Source organism: Protopterus annectens, chromosome 2.part1 (assembly GCF_019279795.1).
Source record: "Protopterus annectens isolate FY-2018-M chromosome 2.part1, PAN1.0, whole genome shotgun sequence".
Lineage (NCBI taxonomy): Eukaryota > Metazoa > Chordata > Ceratodontiformes > Protopteridae > Protopterus > Protopterus annectens.
The window spans coordinates 1,253,932,755-1,253,953,779 of NC_056729.1; the positions used below are offsets into that span (position 1 = coordinate 1,253,932,755).

The 21,025-nt window shown below is 38.2% G+C and overlaps 1 protein-coding gene across 1 annotated transcript in view; it reads left to right on the forward strand.

Annotated features, from left to right (window-relative positions):
• The window catches only part of BLK (BLK proto-oncogene, Src family tyrosine kinase), a 961,491-nt gene that overhangs the window by 586,438 nt on the left and 354,028 nt on the right, over positions 1-21,025 (forward strand). Inside the window, exons 5-6 of the mRNA XM_044062787.1 lie at positions 241-334; positions 20,249-20,347. Coding sequence (XP_043918722.1) covers positions 241-334; positions 20,249-20,347 — 193 coding nt within the window. The remainder of the gene's footprint in view (positions 1-240; positions 335-20,248; positions 20,348-21,025) is intronic.

Genomic DNA, 21,025 nt, shown 5'->3' on the forward strand with positions numbered 1-21,025 from the left:
TATATATATATATATATATATATATCACAGTTATGATATCTAATGTTAATACAGTATAGCTAGGTATCCAATCTATCTGTAAGTATCAATAATGTGAGTGATCTGAAGGATCTCACAAAGGTAATAGATCAATTCATTGTTAAAGGATAGTATTGATATATATCAAAAAAGGAAATAAGGAAATATTTTAAAACGTATGCTTTCTAGTTTGCAAGTAATTTGTTTTATTTTGTTTTGCAGAGGAAAACATGATTGTTGCACTCTACAGCTATACTGCCGTAAATGAAAATGACATTGAATTAAAAAAAGGTGACAAACTATGCCTCTTAGCTGAGTAAGTATCTATGCCTTTTTTCTGCATGATTTAGCTTTCTTACAGTATTTATAGAGAATATTTTAAAGTTTAAAATAATTATAAAATAATTATATTTATTCTAAAATACTAACTTAAAATTAGATGAGATGTCATGTGGGAAATCAGGATAAATGGGTGAAACTGAAATGTAGTGGTCATTCATGTTGCCTATCAAATCTTGCATGTAAGATTTACTTTGTGAATCCATAAATTGTCTGTGTTAACATTACACAATGCCCACACAGGTTTTCTTCCTCTCAGTGGCTAACTGCTTAATGTTTTTTGCTTACTTTGATTGACAACTGGACAGTCAGTATAATTAACCTGATTAATAAATTAAATGTTCAGCAATACCACCTCAGCACATATTTATTATCCATTTACTGTCGCACAATTTTACCTTTTTTTTCTAGTAGAAGTGAAAAGTACTATTTAAAAATTACAAAGACGGCCATGGCACATTTTTAGATTTTACATTAGAAAATTATTTAAGAGGCACACACACACACACACACACACACACACACACACACACACACACACACACACACACACGCACACACACATGCACACATACACGCACACAGACATGCACACAGACATAGATTTAGAAAGAATTGTAGTGCACTCACTCTGAAAAATGGCACAGTTCAAGCAGTTTAGTGCAGTATAGTGGAGGCTAAGGTGTGCATATATGATAACAGCTGGGGGACATGCCAGATGCAGCACTGCACATGGAGGCAAAGCAATCACAAAAATCATATGCACTGCCTATTGAGTGTACAATGTTATTTGGTGTCATGTGACTATAGAACCCCAACATGGAAGTAACATGTCCAACAATTCCAGACTTGCTGACATGTGCCTCAAGGCTTCAAATAAGTGCAACATGAACACAATGGGGATCACATTACGTGGATAGTCCACCAAGGTGAGCTTAAATGAGATAAAAAAGGGGATAGGATAGTCAGAAAGGAGGTAAGACAGCATGGCAACTGGAAGGGAAAAGTGGTAGTGGGATGGGGTGGACAATTTTTTTGTGGGTCAGGTGCCTATAGACAACAAAGTAAATATGTGGAGGATATGGATAGGAAGGGGGGTTTGGGTATGGTAACAGGATCAGGCAGACAGGCAGACAGACAAACACAGAATCCATACAAAGAATGAAAAGGGGAAGTACTAATACAGAAGGTGGTGTGTCCACAATGAAGGAATGCTGATAGACAAGAGGTGGACAGCTGGTGATGAGAAGGATTGTACTACAAATGGGAGGGTAGAGTGATCCACAAGGAAGGGGAACACATTGATAGTAGTTTGGGTGGAATGAAGACAGCCTGCAAAGCTACCACAGATAATAGCCTTCCCAAGAGTACGTGACACCTGTGACTGGTGTCTTGGGTCAGCTCCATCTCTGGTGTCCTGATAATCGAGGCCAGACATCTGTGTGATTTAGACAGCCAAAAAGGATGCCCTCCAGGGTGCTAGTGATGATCTCAAGGTATTGGTTCAAGGCAGTCAGCACCGGCCGCTACTTCACACTAGGTGACCGATGTGGGCATTGAGAATCTTGCACCACAAATCAGAGAAGCAGCCACAGAGGCCATATGTGAGCCTGTCATGTCTCTCTCCATAGTGTGGTCTTTCTCATCCTACAGAGAAGCAAGCCAGGGGACAACTAGGGATCCAGGAGTCAGTGCAGTGGCCATTATAAAAAATGCTGGCCACTGCCACACCACTGCCTTTCTCAAGGCTGATTCTAAGATAAATTGAAACTAAATGGAGGGAACAATGAGGCTATTTTGAAATTCTTGAATATTCTTAAACTTGTGTACTGTGTATTTTTCTAGCTAGTTTCACTGTATGTGAGGTATTAACTGGAAATTGTCCACTTTTATTAAGTATCTGTTGGGTTGTTTGTTTCTGATAACTGGTTTCAGTAAACTCTTTTTTTCTAGAGGCTCCTTTAGCTGTTTAAAACTTTCATTTAAAGGCTCACTGCTGCTTTTCAGCTGTGAAACATTTCTGCAGTTTGTTCTAAGTAGTGGGGATATTTGTAGCATTTCCATATTCAGGCTTGTATTTGGGCCTAGTGTTTGTGGAAGCTGTGTGTCTGAGCACATATTCAGAGACATTGGTTTGGCCAAAGCCATCAGGCATTTCTGTGAGAGAGAATTGTTTGAGGTCATTGGCTGACTGAGGTCACCTGGACTACAGCTTAGACTAAGCACCTCATTGGTTCTTTTGCGATTTCTTTCTTAAAAGCTGTCTCAGGTTTCAACTTTCTGTTACCTAAGAAGTTCAGTTGTGAATGCTCTGCCATTTCACAGTGAACTGATCGAAGGAAGGACACTGAGGAAAGTCGGAACTATAATATATAACATTAAGTATCCTGTTTTTTGTTTATTTTGTTCTTTATTTCTTTGTTATTTATAGCACTTTGTGTACTGTGTATTTTTCTAGCTAGTTTCACTGTGTGTGAGGTATTAACTGGAAATTGTCCACTTTTATTAAGCATCTGTTGGGTTGTTTGTTTCTGATAATTGGTTGCAGTAAACTCTTTTTTTCTAGAGGCTCCTTTAGCTGTTTAAAACTTTCATTTAAAGGCTCACTTCTGCTTTTCAGCTGTGAAACATTTCTGCAGTTTGTTTCCCACCCTCTCTCCGTGTGGGTATAGTGTTTTTATAGTTGGTGGCTTTGCAGTTGCCCGCCCCTAGTGTAAATTTGATCTGGGACCCTCCTCCCAGTCTGGTGTCATTACCTCATTCCACCCAGTACAGGGAGAGCATTTGAGAAGGCCAATCAGCTTAGTTCCGGCTACCCCTTTCTCTCTTTCCTTTCTCTCTTTCCACTAAAAAAAAAAAAAAAAAAAAAAAAAATGTACCTGCTTTTACTGTATTTGTGTTTTTTTCCTACTTGATTTTGCTTTTGCGTCATCTTAAAAGTACTCAGTTGTATTTATTACTGCTTGGTGTAACTTATTCTAAGCCTTTTAGTTTAAACACTTGGGCTTTAGACCAGTTGTTTTACATTAGGAAGGTTTGTGGGCTGCACTGTGGTGGCAGGACAGGTAGCTTACATCCTTCTAAGTTGGGAACTGCTGATTGAGGGCTCAGTGTCTGTTATTCTAAAAGTGTATTAGTTCTGGTTTAAGCACCTGGGCTTCAGGCCAGTTATTTTACATTAAGAAGGTTCATGGTCTGCACTCTTGTGGGAGAAGAGGCTGGACTCTACCCCTCTGAGCTGGGAATTTCTGGTTAAAGGCTTATAGTGCCTGCATATTTGAACTATTTCTTACTGTAATTGGTACACCTTGTTTGCTGTAGCATAGACTAGATCCAGGCCTGCTGAATCTAGTTTTGTTTGTATGCTTGTTATTTCCCTGAAAAGCTAATTCCACCTAAAACGCGGCTTTTCAGCGCTTCTGTGGATCCCTAGTGATATCTGCATTGCTTACTGTACTTATTTCCTTGTTTCACTTGAAAGAAAGTTACTGTTTGTCATTTTTGCATTTAAGTTACCTGGCACTTGCTCACTAAAGCAATTATATAAGTCAGCACTAAAAAATTAAAAGCACTACACCCTCACAAACTCCCCCTGGAGTATCTTGCTCCCCATTGGCCATTTTTTTCAATTATAAAGAAATTCCCAATACTATTCTAGCATGTCCAAAAGTCAGTTGTCAATCTCCTCCTCAGTCCAGCTGGTGAATCTGGGAATCTTGAGGCAATGTTACAACTGCCTCATGTACACACACAACCCTCTCCTCCTCCCAACAAATTCCAACACATGTGAGAGATGCAACCATATAGCCAAACTGGAGGCTAAGCTCTCTCAACTCAGTACAGGCGTAACCAGTCAGGAGGAGAAGGAAACCACACTCACTAAAATTCCAGTCTCACATAGACCTACCACGACAGCAAACCAAACACATAAACACACAAAAACATAGTTGGAGGCTCTAAATAAAAATCTGTCTAAGCAGCAGAGATCTCCAAAGCAGACACCCAAGCAACCGCTACCCCAAAACAAAACACGTGCAACACATAGCTCACAAAGCCAGTGTGCTGAACAGTCACAGCCCTTAAGGCTAAACAACACACTTGATACACTTGTAATAGGTGACTCTATCATCAGGCACACTGACGTCCCACTCACCAGGCTGAACAAGGAAAAGGTCACGGTGAGCTGCCTGTCGGGCGCTAGGATCCACCATATAACACAAGCACTCAGGTCACTCCAAGGCAAGTACAAATATGGCTCAGTCATTGTCCATGCTGGTGTGAATAACCTGAGATGTACCTCCCTGGACTACATGAAAAGAGACATAGAGGAGCTCTCTGAGCATGTAGCCCAGGCCGGTATGACCCTGACCTTGAGTAGAGTAGCATCTTACCCTCACCAAGAATGATGCCACAGTATGAAGACAAGATTATCAATTTCAACAATTGGCTTAAGTATTGGTGTCATTCAAAGGGGATCTAATGCCTGTCAGCCTGGGATGACATGCTTGACAAGCCACGATGCTTTGCTAGGGACAGCTTGCACCTGTCACCCCTGGGCTTTCGGATATTGGCAAAGGCTCTTGCTACCCCCATAGTGCCTTTTTTAGGCAAGGCTCAAAAGACAAACCCACCTCCATAGGTATCACAAGGGATAAGAAACTAAGAGTAATGCTACTCAACGCCAGAAGTCTAAACCTCAAGATGCACGCACTCAAAACTCTCCTTAGCATGGAGAACGTCGATATCTGTGCAGTAACAGAAACCTGGTTCAAGGCTCTCGAGAGCACCCCAGCACTACCAGGTTATACCTCATACCATGCTTTTCAGCCCCAAAACTTGGACCGAACCACAAAAGGAGGGGAGTATCAATATTCGTCAAAGATACCCACACCTCCAGGTTGGTGGCACAGCACGAAGCATCAGAGACTATCCATGTGCAACTAACAGTGGGTAAAACTGCCTTCCAGTTTATAGCCTGCTACAGACCACCCTCCCAAACCCAGGAACCCCACTCGGCCTTCCTGAGAACACTGGAAAATATGAAGGTCTCTCCAAACACCATTATATTGGGCGACTTCAACTACCCAAACATAGACTGGGAGCATTACTCTAGCTCCAACACCCTAGCCCAAAGGTACCTAGAATTTATAAACTCAAATGCTATGGAACAACTTGTTACCACTCCCACAAGAGGGGAAAACATACTGGACCTGATCATCACCAACATAGGGACTCTATGCTCCAGACCAGAAGTGTATCCCTCACTGGTAAGATCAGACCATAAACTAATCTCACTGGATATTCACATCCCGACCCCACCCCATGCCCAGAAAACCACAGTGAAAAACTTCTCTAAAGCAAATTTCACACTCCTCAAAACTGAGGTGGAATCCTTCAAAGCCCCCGGGCCTGTGGATAATACGGCCCAGACTGCAGAATCCTTTATAAACGCATTCTATGAACACCTTCAGGAATGCATGGATCATGCAATCCCAAATAAAACCAAGACCCAATCCTCCAAAGGCAGACGTCCTGTCTGGTGGACCCCAGCCATAAACAAACTATACAATAGAAGGAGGAAGCTACTACATGATAGAGCAAAATCCCAAAAAGGGAAGGCATCTCTGATCAGTATTAGCAAAAAACTACGGGCACTCATAACATCGTCTAAGGCCAGCTTCAAGAAAGCTACAACAGGGTGCCAACATCTGAGCATCAAGCCAGAACGGGAGAAAATTTGATGCTGCCCATTCAATTATCTAGGCTTACCATGGGTGCTACCTTGCTTGAAATGTAATGGAAGTTTGTTCCAGAGGTGGGTGATACAGTGGGATATGTATATATGGTTTCACTTCATAACCTCAAAATGCTGAAATACCGAATTTCAGCTTTCCGAGACCATGAAGCAGAAAAGTCAGAATGCTGAAAGTGCATAAGACTGAATTTGAATATCTTGAATCCACGCTTATGCATTTCCGGTACATTGCGTGTAGTGTTATGGTGCCTGAAATTGCAGGTGAACGAGTGTTTTTGTGTGTTTTTGTACATTGTATGTGTGGGTAAGGGTAGGGAGGTGTATGTATCAGTGTGAGTGTTGGATTTGTTGGTGTTTGTGTATGTGTGATGTGTATTTGTGTGTGAGCGGGTGGAGAATGCCGTGGTGTTATTTTTTTTTTTTTTGTTATGTGTGATCTCGGAGTTGGTATATATAAGTAGGGGGTATGTGGGGGGTGCAGGGGGGCTTGCTCCCTTACTTATATGTAGTGTAGGGTTGTGTGGTTTGTGTGCTGTGGGTGGAATGGTGTGTGTTCTATGTGGTGTATGGTGTATGTATGTTTGTGATTGTGTGATTCGTGATTGTGGGTTTCGGTATTGTGAATGGTTCGGCTTCATGGTCTCTGAATGCTGAAATTCGGTATTTCAGCATTTCGAGATTATGAAGTGAAACCGTATATATATATATATATATATATATATATATATATATATATGTGTGTGTGTGTGTGTGTGTGTGTGTGGCTATCTTAGATTACCTTCCTGCCTTTTCCTGCCCTACTTCTCATCTGTTTTGAGACTACCTGACACTATTCCTACCTGTCATTCTTTTATTGACTTCTAATTTACCTAACTCGTACTCACCCACTCCCCATACCACTGCAGCCTCCCCTCTGAGATGCAGGTCACTGGGGAAGGAAGAGAAAGCTCAGAACAACGCTGTCTTTACCAATTTTGGTGCTTTTCTATATTTTCTTGAAAATGGTGTAGAAGGGAGAAATGATAGTGTGTGACCAGGCAGTTGACAGGATGAGGTGTCTTGCACGCTTCTCATACATAGTCAGTTTCATGCATCTTCTTACTGGGAATGCCTGATGTGCTTTTGCATTAGAGAAGGAAGACTGCTGCAGTGTTCTAATCTGGTTTCAGTTTTTGCACAATATAACTTGTATATTGTGGTGTATATGTCTCAGGGTATAATATATATATTGTGACAGAGGATGTTTCTTGTGATTTCTGTCTGGGTTTCCAACACTTAATGACAACTGTGTGTTGGAGTATTGAAGTGATTTGTCACTATTGTTATCTTAATGTTTGTTTTTATTGTTTTAATGCCTCCTTCTGTGGTTTTGTTCTATTTGTTTCATGATTTACAATAATTTTTCTTTTCCCTATTGTGTAATGCTCCGCCTCCTTCTAACTCTGTGGAATGGCCTCTGACGTTTGTTGTCATGTTAAGCATTTTGCTAAAGCTGTCATTTCGGCGCGTGAAAGCAATTGTGAGGACTGAGATTTTTTTTCTGGTAAAAGTACTGATGCCCAAGTTCTTGGTTTAACTTCTGATGTTGGAATTCAAAATCCTTACAAGGATTACCCTTAATGGAGTTAAGCAGGAAGTTTAAATGACAGCAATGTTGATGTTGATGAGACTGCATACTATAGTGAAATCCTTCTGTCAAATGACTACTTGACCATTGATCTTCTATTTTATCATGTATTGTTATGGCTCCTTAGCCATATAAACTGTATTATACTCTCCTCACCTTTACATTGTTATAAAGTTTTATTTTAACACTCTCCTTCTATTGCAAAAATAATTTTGGTCTAAACTTTGTTAGTGTAAACTCTTGTGATCTACCTTTGAAGGCTTTTTTTATATCATTGTATTTCCTGTATTATGATTGTAATATGTTTGTATGCTAACTATTCATATGTATCTTGTCAATGCTTTTCTTTTCTCGCTGTTGTTTGTTCAAACTGTGATTGCTTTTTTTCTCATTGTTGTATGCACAAATGATATTTCGTACATCTATGTATGTACTTCACTTCTTGTCTGTATCTTGTGAAGCTTTTCTGAGAGGTTTCTACCCAGTTGGATTTTCCTGGGCAAACAAAGCAGTGAAGCAATAAGTAATATAGTGGATTATGATTGGGCCACTGATCCTAATCGACTTATTATGTCTTCGAGACAGGGATGCCAAGAAATTCACAAGTTGTACAGGTTGTACTGCGTAAAAAATCTGACACAATTACTCACACCAAAAATTTAATGCAAAGCTTTCGGGTTAACCACTAATGTACATTTCTCTACTAAAAATTGGCTTATATCTATCCATTCTACCTCTCAATACATCTTCAATTTTTAGTAGAGAAATGGAACAACAACCTCAGCTGTTAGATAAAAAAGAAAATATGGTGAGATATGTCACTACATTTAATCTTAATACGAAATATCTACGTAATATAATAGAGAAAAATTGGCTTATTTTAATGGCTACGCCGGAGATTAAAGTTATAGTAGGAGAGAAACCGCAGTTTGCATGTAGGTATTCTGAAACATTATAGCAAAAGTTATATTATAAGGATTTCAAAGGAAGAAAAGAAAGTTCCCAACGAAGAATGGGAATGAAAAAATGTTTTAATTGTAGTTGTTGTTGTGATATATATGACAATGCAGATACATTTGAACATCCAACAACTAAAGAAATCTTCACTTTCAGGACTCCCATAAACTGTAACACTACCCAAGTGGTATACCTTGCTACATGTACACTATGTACATCATTTTATGTGGGTAAGACCACCAGAAAATTAAGAGAACGGATAATAGAGCATAAATCTGAGATAAGAAGGAAGGTGTTGACAAATGCATTAAGTAAACATATTTTTGATAACAATAGTACGCATAAATTTAAATTTAGGGGTATATGTATAGTAGATATAGGAGATAGAGGGGATGACATGAATAATGCATTAGAACTGAAAGAATATGAATAGATAATTAGACTCCAAGCAGATGCCAAACCTGGTCTGAATAATGCAGTTAGTTTTAAGCCAGTTTTAATAAAAAGGCAAAGAGAAAATATTTGATTTGATATATATATATATATATATCTATATATATCTATATATATATATATATATATATATTTTTTTTTTTTTTAGCATGATTTTAACATAAATATTATGCATGTTTTGTATTTTTAACATGTTTAGAGTATATTGGTATATATTAATTCAATAATATTGAAAAGTTTTTTTATAAAAAAAGTGTAGTTCCTTTTAATGCATAAATTATGAGATATGTTTTTTTAAAAGTTAATTGTTGGTTAGGATGATAGGCTGGCTGTAGCATGTGATTTTGAATGACTCCCTATTTAAACAATGTAAGAATTTAATGATTTTATATACTGATGAAGGGTGGTTAACCCAAAAGCTTTGCATTAAATTTTTGGCGTGAGTAATTATGCCAGAAATTCACCTTGAAAGCAATCTGCAGTTGCAATAAAATCTTGAAATAATACCAAGTGGCTCCAGGTTGCATCTGGCACAGTTCTTTACATTTACACTTATCTTCCATGCTACTCAACTGTTCAGATTTTTGCAGAATATCCATATTTTTAATTTGTGGTTTTTGGACGAATTACTGAGGACTGAATTGCTAAAGTAATGACATACATTTTAGGTTTCAGGCTTTGTATCCTTCAGAAAAATGAAACACACAGATGCTGTTATTCTAACAACTTTCTTTTTAACAGGAATTTGGGAACATGTCAGTATGGAAAGAAAAGCAGAAACACATGCTTTCATATCTGCCGCTGTCATTTACTTGTCAGTACTTACAGATTTTGCTGCACTAGACCTGACCTTAACAACTTAAGCAGGTGGTATTTAACATTTGTTAAGATCAGTCTCGCGCCACTCTAGTACTTAACTGATTTGCCTGTTTATGAATATTGGAGCTTAATCACTGCACTTTATGCACTACACATAAATACACACACACACACACACACACACACACACACACACACACACACACACACACACACACACACACACACACACACATATATTCACGTATGCATACATAATTAATTAAAGTAAAATTATGAATTGTATGTGTTCTGCTAGGATATACTGAATTTCTTCTGCTGCTTATATATATATATATATATATATATATATATATATATATATATATATGTATATACATTTTTTTTCTAAACTGGTGACTGCTCTACTTTCATTTTGTGGTTGTACTTAATAGCTGTTGGTTCACAGTGTTGCACTGTTATTTTAGAAAATCTTGTGAGTAGCAATATGCGTATGGGTCAAGTGTTTTTGTTTGGAATGAAGGGAAGCAAGTTAGTGAATGGTATGGATCTGTTTGAATTATCTGTGAATATTTAATTAGAAATGAGCACTGTAATGATCCCCAAGGAGGTTGTGTCACATAGTACACATACACACACCCATACACACATGCATGCACACACTCCCACTCAGTCCTACAGGCAAGCATACAGTTGCTCCTGGGAAAGGAGTGAAATTTGATGCATTGCTTCAGTTCTTTCTGTGATATGAACTGTTTCATTTTTTTCTTTTTTTGTTTAGAAAATGTAGCATGAAACAGTAAGACAGATGTATAGTACAGTTTACTATACAGGGGAACAAAGGCTTATTTCTGAAACTATTTGGACGGTGAAAGAAATAGGATAAAATGATGATAGTGCTGGGAATAGATTGTGGGGATAGACTGTGATGGGCATGTGGGAGTTGTATGCAACAGTCTATGTTAAAATTGTGTGTGTGTGTGTGTGTGTGTGTGTGTGTGTGTGTGTGTGTGTGTGTGTACGTGCGCGCGTGTGTGTGTGTCTGTGTCTCTGTGCGTGTGTGTGTTAGTGAACCTTGTGAGGGATATTCTACAATATTCTGGACAGTTGAAAGGTATGCACATCACAAGTAACATCATATATTGGCTTAAATGGCTGAAAATAATACATAAATGAATAACGATTGCCAGAGAACCAAAACACACCATTCATTCCATTTGTAAAAATGAACTGCAACAAGTGTGGGGCTGCCAGCAGTACAGCATACAGATACACCATATTGCACAAACTTATCTGTAACATAAGACACAGCCTGTCCCTCTATCAGCAACCCTGTAAGGCTAATGAAATCCAACTGAACAGAAGGGAAACCTATCCTAGAAGCCCCACAGGAACTATCTAGACTCTCTGCGTTCAGCCTCACAGTGTAGGTGATATCCTAGAGTATCTTTAGGATTAAACTATAATCTTGTGAGTGCTTTAATTTTAAATTAATTGTGAGTGCATTAAATTGAAATTAATCTGTAAGGACCAGCACATCTGACCATCTCTTTTCTATCTTACCCCCCACCTCCTATCCTAGTGGAGCTAGTGTTTTCCCTACATTTACCACTAGAGGGCAACAGACCTCAAGCCATGGTAAACTATCTCTTACTGGAAGTAGAAATCCACTAGCTCTGCAGACTAGCCATACTCTGCTATCCCTGCTTGTACTTTATACTCAAGTAATTACCCCCACCCCATGAAAAGTTGAAAAGGGAATTAGCCTGGTTAAGTGTGAGAGTTTTATAAACTAGACAGCGTTTTTGTCAATTACTACTACAGCTACTGGTCCCTTAATTAACTCTCTGCTTAAACTTCTTTTCCTGCCATAGCACTATTTATAAATATCTTTCTCTCTGTTATAAAACCCTTTACTCTTACCTTTCTCCCCTACACAGCTATACATTTGCTCACCAATTTCTGATAAGTAGCAACAGAAAATGTCTCTTACCTTTCCTAAGCCTGTAGAACACAGTCTCTCTGCATAACTGATTACCTCTCAGCCTCTCTCAGCTCTGACCCGCTCTGTTCGCCCTACGGGCTCACTCCGCTCCCCTACCCTACCCCCAATTCCCACCCACCCCCAGAGGTCCTACACTTATACTTCCCTAACCACACCCTCTCTCTCTTCCAACCTTTCCCATACTTCACATCATCCCATACACTTTAGCCACACCCCTACTATCCAATTATCACTCTCAATAAGCCACACCTTAGAGTACCTTACCATATCCACTTACTCTTAACTAATATATATTAGTGCCCTCCTCTCTTCACTTCCCTTATCCTTTATCTTTTTTTCCTCTACTTTTCAATCCTTAACTCCTCACTCCTCTTATTTACAATCTCAATAAGATGCCTCTGGCTAATCTAACCAAGCTACCACTTGCAGTTATACTTTTTACTGTCCTCACCTCGACCTACCTTCGTACCTCCTTTGAAAAACTGCACTATTACCATCTTAACCACCCCCTAAAACAAACAGCAATTCACACTCATATACCCTCTAATAGTCATACTAATATAACTTCCATTCCCAGTTACCTACTACCTAAATACCATAGACTCGTCCACATTAAACACAATATACCCACAATAAAAAAAAGTTAAAATTCAAACTAACCTTAGATATAATTCAGTAACAAAACTAAATAATACCTCCTTAAAAGACGGTGACATCAACCCCAGCCCTGGCCCTACTAACCCCACTATCCATACAACCCACCCCAAACTCAATAACTCTCTCCAAATAGGACATCTAAATATCCAAAGCATTAATAATAAAGTAGCCCACCTCCATACCCTCCTAGATATTCACTCCTTTGATATCCTCTGCCTCACTGAAACTTGGTTGAAACCAGAAACTATAGACAATGAAATCATTCCCCAAGGCTATAACATAGTAAGACGAGACCGAACAAAACGGAAAGGGGGTGGAGTAGCAGTTCTATTTAAAGATGGACGTCATATCTCCACCCTACCATATAATCCAACCCAGGATAGTAATGCAGAAGTCCTCATCACCAAACCTCAACTCAATACAAACAAATCTTTATACATTATCTGTATTTACTTACCACCAGGAAATAATATCACTGCGATAGAGGCTATACTAAGCTGAGTGTCTTCCATGTACCCCCAGGAAACAATAATACTAGGCGACTTAAATATTGACTGGAAAGGTGTTATTGTGGAAATCCTACCTCTCATATTAACCTCCATGGCTTTAGCCAAACTATAACCTCTACACCCAGAATTAACAAACCAAATAAAAAAGAGAGCACCTTAGACTGGATACTTATAAACAAACAGAAACAATCTTATAAGGCAGGAACACTGCCAGACAATGTAAGTGATCATTTTTTGACCTATATCATAAGAGAAAAGAAGGATCTTCCCAACCGCCCCACCTTTAGGATAGCACGCTCTACCAAACACTTTAGCTCAGAATTATTTCAAATTGAACTTAATGCCTGTGACTGGAACCCATTAAAAACCCTTCCACTTGAAGAGGCTAAGTATCTTAACTCTAAATTCTTATCTATCCTGGATAGGCATGCACCTAAATGGTCCATCAGAATGAAGTCCAACCCAGCCCCATGGCTTTCTAAAGAAACCAGACATCAAATTTTGCTTAGGAACAAAGATTGGGCTAAGTGGAGAGCAAACAGAAATATCTCTGATCAACTAAATTTTAGGCAGCTGAGAAATAGTACAAAAAAGGCAATACTTACAGATAAAAAGAACTACTACTGTAAACTGCAGCAAACTCACCAAAATAATCCTCAGAAGTTCTGGTCTAGTATCAATAAACTCCTTTCCCCAGGACACTCTCGAACACCCACCCCACTTGACGCAGATCCAAATACCCCCCATCAAACTGCCAATAACTTTAACTCTTTCTTCACTGAGACCATACAATCTCTAGCTAATCAGCTTATCCCAGACAACTCAAGCCTTCCCACCACCACACCAGGCTCACTACCTGCATTCAAACTACAACCCATTTCTACTACTCTCATCAATAAATTCATTCAAAAACTCAAGCCATATACTCCTTCTGCTGACCAGCTACCATCACAATATCTCCAAAAAGCAGCCAAAGTAATTGCCTACCCTATATCTATCCTTATAAATAGGACAATCAAAGAGGGAACCATTCCAGATATTTGGAAAATCTCCTATATTATCACCCTACACAAAGGTGGGAACTCAAATGACTACTCTAACTATTGGCCAATAGCTCTCATCACCCTTAGCAAAAATTATGGAAAAATGCATTCACCAACAACTCTTACATCATCTATCTCAATATAACATACTAGCAAACTGCCAACATTGCTTTAGGCCATCACACAATACCACTACTGTCCTTTTATCCTTTACAGATACTATCAATAGAAACCGCAATAAAAAATCCTCTCATCTGCACTATTTATTGACCTCTCAAAAGCTTTCGACATGGTAAACCATACCCTCTTAATCAATATTCTTGAATCCCTTTCCTTTGACTCTCAGGCTGTTAAATGGTTCGGATCCTACCTCAGCAACAGGCAACAGGCAGTTCTCTGGGAAAATTAAATTTCATCCTTTCTGCCAGTCACCATCGGAGTACCTCAGGGCTCTATTCTTGGACCACTTCTTTTCTCATTATTTATCAATGACCTCAATGTAGTAATTCCTCAAGCCACCTGCATTCAATATGCAGATGATTCTATGCTAATATGCTCAGCATACTCTCCATCAGAACTATATTCTCTTACTCAAATTGTTTTTAACACTGTAGAAACATGGTTTACAAAACGTTGCCTCCTTCTTAATGCCAAAAAAAACAAACTCCTTCTCTTTACCCCTACTACCAAGTCCTCCCCCATAGATTTCTCAGTCTCTTCAATAATGGCACTATTATATTCCCTGACACTACCACTAAATTGTTAGGAATAACCATTGACAATAACCTTACATTTGATTATAGCAATAACCCACGCCTGGGTGTGGGTAATGCTGGATTTACCCACGGATGGTGTGGTTTGGTCCCGAGGGTGAAGCCCGAGGGACCAAACAAAGCCAACCGTGAGTAAATACAGCATTACCCACACCCAGAAGTGGGTTATTGCTATTACACAATGACATTATTTAAGAAAAGAAATAATTACTTTTCTTAAATAATGGCATTGTATAATGCCTCTTTACTGCCCTTCCGCAGCTGTCTGGTATTCTGTGGCAGTTCTGATGTACTGCGCATGCCTACGCAGTACATCAGAGCTGTGGGCAAAAGCACTGAAACAGTAAAAAGCAATGTTTTTTTTTTTAAACTGTCTCGCTATGTTAAATGGGTTTAACATAGCGAGACAGCTTTAAAATAAGCAATGGATATCTCCGTTGCTTATTTTAAAGCTGTCTCGCTATGTTAAACCCATTTAATATAGCGAGACAGCTTTAAAAAAAAAGCAACGGAGATCGCAAGATCTCCGTTGCTTTTTACACACTGTGTCGCTATGTTAAAGGAGTTTAACATAGCGAGACAGCTTTAAAAAAAGCAACGGAGATCTCCATTGCTTTTTTTAAACCTGTGTCGCTATGTTAAACTCTTTTAACATAGCGAGACAGTGTTTTATACTAACGGAAAAAGTCCGGGCGACCATACCTTTTTCCGTTAGTATATTGAGGGATTTACAACGGGCACGCTGGTTAGGCTGGCCAATCAGCGTGCACGTTTTAAGGGAGGAATTGTATAATACCATATAAATAACACCAGTAAAACAGTCAACAGAAAAATAGGCTCCTTATATAGAATAAAACCTTTCCTAACCCCAGCAGCCTGAACCAAGATTGTTCACTCCCATCTAATCCTTACTTTTCTGTATGCCTCACCTATTTATACCAACCTAAAGAAACATAATCTCAATAAACTAGCAACTTCCTACAATAACATCACCAGATTCGCCACTGGCAATCCCTTTAGAACCCACCACTGTCTGAATCTTTGGCAACTAGACTGGCTTTAATTCCAAAACTATCTGATAATCTCCCAACTCACGATTGCCCACAAGATATTTTACCAACCCAACACCACCCCTATACTCTCCAATCTCTTAATCCCCTATAAAAATCTGAATTCCCTATGTTCTTCTAGCAAACTCCTCGCAAGCATAACCAAGTCTAACAACATGGCTGGTGACTCTGTTTACTAACGCAGTGGGAAAAATCTGGAACCTGCTACCCAATGAACTAACTCTAATCGCATCATTGCCTTTCTTTAAACAAAAACTCAAAAAACACCTCAAAACACACTGGTTATGCCCTTATAGTAACCCCGACTAACCACCCTCTTCCACCACTGATTTGTTTCCTCTTCCTAACAAACTTCCATACATTTTAATGCTTATTCTTGTAAGCAAGGCTGGTACTGTTTAAATTGTTATTCAACATACTGCTGAAATATTTCTACTTGATGTGAAAAATTCCTTATGAATCTTGCTGTGCTACATTATTATTGTTGCTTTTTCAAGTGTAAATATTTTTACTGTTGCTTTTTCAAGTGTAAATACTTTTAGTATGTTATAATACATGTGGTATTTTTTATCAATTCTTTCATTACCATGTAATGACATTTTTAATTTTTCTATCTTGCTGGAGCTTTTCTTCCCGGGCTTCTACTGAAAATGGAAATATATCCAGCTAGACTAGCCCGGTTAACAAATGTAAAATAAAATAAATAAATAAAATAAATAAATAAAGTAACTCCTTGAAATGTAGTGTTGTGTAAAGTAGTAAAATACCCAGTGCAGTCTTAATTAGATTACAAAACTGAAAGTGAATGTATTTACACTATTTTTATCCTGTTACAGTTGAAGCCTGCTATACTTCAATATTTCCAGTTCTACTGTAGCAATGTTAACCTAACATAACATCATAATGGGGGGGGGGGTTCAAAAAATAAGTTTCAGAATGCCAACATAAGCTCTGTTTTGACAGTTTCAACTTGGAAATAAATAATTCCATTAAGGAAAATACATCGATAACAGTTGCCACTATACGAAAGGATACTGTTATTGCAATGCATGCAAATCAAAAGCGCTTAAAAACTGTAACAAAAATAAAAAACAGGCTAGTGAAAATAATAGGTATAGGGTTCAGTGAGAGGTAACATTAGTGGGAGTGCTCTTGAATATTTGCTAGGACACAAATGACAGATTTTCCTTGTGACAGTAAAATAGCTACTGTGGTTCTGTAGCATAAACTGATTCAAAGATGGAGCGAGAACATTATGTGTTGGAGAGTCTCACCTTATTCCTGAGGAAACTGATAAAAAAAAAATAAAAAAAAACTCAAGATCTATAGCATTTTAAAACACCATAACTTGTTATTTTAGGAAACACAATTCCAAACATCATAAACACTGGCTAATATTCATAAATGTTTCCAAGCATCGAGAAGAGATAATTAATGTAAGACAGTGTTTTGTTATTTTCTTGCAGTTTAACAAGAGTGCAGCTAGATATGCATCTCAAATACATTTTTTGCATTTAATGATGCAGGCTTTATAACTTCATAGGTTTGTACTAAGTACTAGGCTAGCTGCCCTTGTGGGCCATTTTAAGCCTAGCCAAATTTCCTTTTTGTGGTTGAAATAACCTATCCCATTTGGTTATAGACTGGCCTTACCCATCCCATGATTGATAATTATATATTACCCCTAATGAGAATAACTGGAATCATATCATAGATAATTTGAGGGGACCCATGCATGGGATAAAGCCTTTAGGAGCTGCATCTGTCCATTAGTAGTACATGGGGCAGTCCTGGGGTAAATTTTCTGTTTCCCATCTATAGATCTAAGTTGCAGTTAAAAATGGACGGGGCTGAACTTTGTTTTATGGGGATGGGGAGTCTGTTCCATATCAGTGGTATCCTCTGTCAAATATAGCTGTCTCAACAAAATGTTCTGTTGATATTGCAGAAGAGATTTAGATTCCTAGGCCATGTATTTCTGATGGCAGTTGACTTGCTGATATGCAGTAAATCCATCCATAATGGGTTGGAGGATGCTTTGTGTGCCAGACACAGGCCACCTCTTAGCAGTCTGCAGGATGCCGAGTATAATGAGAGGGCTTTCAGTTGGTTTGAGCTTTCACTAACTCGGCTAATCTCTTCCCTATGCCCACTCCTACTGAAACTGCCTCCACATAGAAATGGCTAGTGATTGCCTCCAGTTACAAATAACTCAGTCATCACATTTAGCTAGGTATGATTAAGTATATCACAGTATCAAAGCCTTCCTCAATAAACTTGTTCAGTCAACTCCAGAAGACTGCATTGTCAACCTGACAATTTTTTAATGCAATTGTAAACCTCACAAGCTCATAACAAATGGAGACTAAGCCCTCTATAACTCTAAACTTTTAAAATTGTCAGTATGCTAAATTATGCAGTAAGATGCATGAGTTGTGATAGGACATCCGTTTGGTGTAATCGGCCCATTAAAATGGACATCTGTGAGTCAAGTGTCTTAAATGAAACCCAGTTTTACCACCACCTATATTTCTTCCTTGGACTAAACAAGATAAGTACTATGTTCAACCATAGCTCTCAACCTCTTAGCACAAACAATCTGGACAAAACTAAATTTAATGGGGGGATAAAGCTGCAAAAATAAGAGCAAATATTAAATATTGCTCTTATAAACTTAGAAAGTTGCTAGAATATAAGGTCTTGTGTTACCATACATTTTTCTGAAGGATATGAAGTCAGAAACTCAAATGTAGCCATTATATAGTGAATTCAGTCCTCACTGATTTGTCACAAAAATCCAGAAAACCACAAGTTTTATGAGCAAACCAAAAATATGAGTCAAAAATCTAGACATTCTGCAAAAATTTGGACAGTTGAGAGGTATGTCAGTTCAATGAACAGCTAAGAGCTGCCTGGTCTCTTTCTCGTCTAATACCTGTACTAAGGTCGAACATGCAGACAAAGTCTGTCATCATTAGAAGCTCAAATATGCACTACCAGTCAAAATCATAGCACCTACTTGTGGCAAAGTGCACCTCCAGTCACTTTTCAGTGTAATATTTTGCCTTATCTACCTCTCACCAGTGAATGAATATCATTGTTTCACTTTCAGCAAGTGCACTTATTCAACTGCACTCAATAAAAACTTTCTTTCTTTGCCTTTTACAAATTTGTCCCCTCATCTTAAGTGCCTTACAGTGCACACAGATGATGACACTTAGGTCACCTGTCTACTTACAAAAGCAGGTACAATAGGTAGAAAAGAAATGTCTGGTGGTATTGGTTTGTGATTTTACCAATAGTAGATGTATCATTCAGTTCTCAGTTTGTGGAGCTTGCTTAAAAATACCCTTACAGTATTTTACTCCGAATCCACACCAGACATAAAGGTTTTATCTTTTAAGTGACCATAAAACTGAAATAAACTTAATAAATATTACATCAGCCCCTAGCCTTAGCTCATTTACCACTCAGTTGGATGATTTGTATTATAAAAACAACACCTGCTTTGGAACAAATTAGCTGCTACTTCCATGCATTACTCAAAATTATTGATCTTGGAGATATGAATTGTGCACATTATGTTTATATATTTAGCTTTAAGTAAGATCTGCATAGTTGTAGCCGTCTAACTTTAATATGCATGGTATATTTGTTACTAATACCTGCAAATGTTGGTAACAGTTACTACTGGTTCTCTTAATCAGTATGTGCTCTTATTGGGCAAGGTCTCTTACCTACCTAACAAATGAATAAATTATGAATCCACAGCCCTCTTATGTCATGAAATAATATGACTGTGAATGTCACAGTATTCACAGAATTTAAAGGAGTTTCAAGGCAATTTACTCTTGCAGCCATCAGTGCCTTGTCCATATCCACACTCACGCTGGACCTGCTTACTGAATGGCTATGAATGTTACATAACAATGTACTCTCTGGAGTGTTTGAGTTACAGTGTCTGTCTCAGTATTAATGTGCATGCATTGCACTAATATTATACTTTTGTTTTGTCGCTGACAGACTTCTTTTCCCAAAAGTCATAAAGGTGTTCAGTCTCAAATCATGACGCAACTTTGAATGATGACATGTCACATATGTGATGACATTAAGGCCACAATAAATAAAGAAACACAAAAAAGTGTTTATGTTTTTTACTGCTGCTATACAATACAAGTGACTTTTTATTTCATAAACTGAAACACATTTTTCTTTTAATCAAGGTCAGGAGACTGGTGGCTGGCAAGATGTCCTATTACTGGAGTGGAGGGATATGTACCAAGAAACTTTGTGGCAAAGATGAACTCGCTGGATGCAGAGAAGTATGTTGTTTGTGGTGCATGGTAACATTTTAAGGGCTATTAAGAGTAATGTGGAGATTACAGTTAATAAAAATAATCATGTGGAAGGTTCATCTGTTTACACAAGGCTTATCAACAGTGGGGAACATAATGAATTCTGCTGTCAGATAAGCTTATATAGAGGTAATTTCCTAAAATGAAACTGTTACTGTGCAAAGTAAAAGTAAATGTGTGGCTTATATATTCAGTCTGCAAAGTTGCTCCATATCAAGGTAGCCTGCATAAGTAGTGCGAGGTGGCAGGTTACCCTGGAAGAAATTTTGTTAAGCATTTCTTTGACACTGACTTTGGCAAACCCTGTTATGGAAGACCATGTTAAGAGAAAATGTACCTAGCATTTCTGTATTTTATGCCATAAATGTATGTAAATATACTGATTCTGTGGAGCTTTTCTCTTTCTGGGCCTTTGCTAAAAATGGGCTTTCCTGCCCAGTCCACAGAAACAAATACATAATTTATTGTTTAATTGTTTATTGACATTTGTTGACTGGGAAAGTATACTGGGTCAGAATAACCCATTTTCAGTGGAGGCCCAGGAAGAAAAGCTCTAGTAACAACTCAAAGTTACTACAAAAAAAAAAAAAAAAAAAAAAGCAACTAAACAAAATTATTATACAACAGGATAAAATTTACAATATT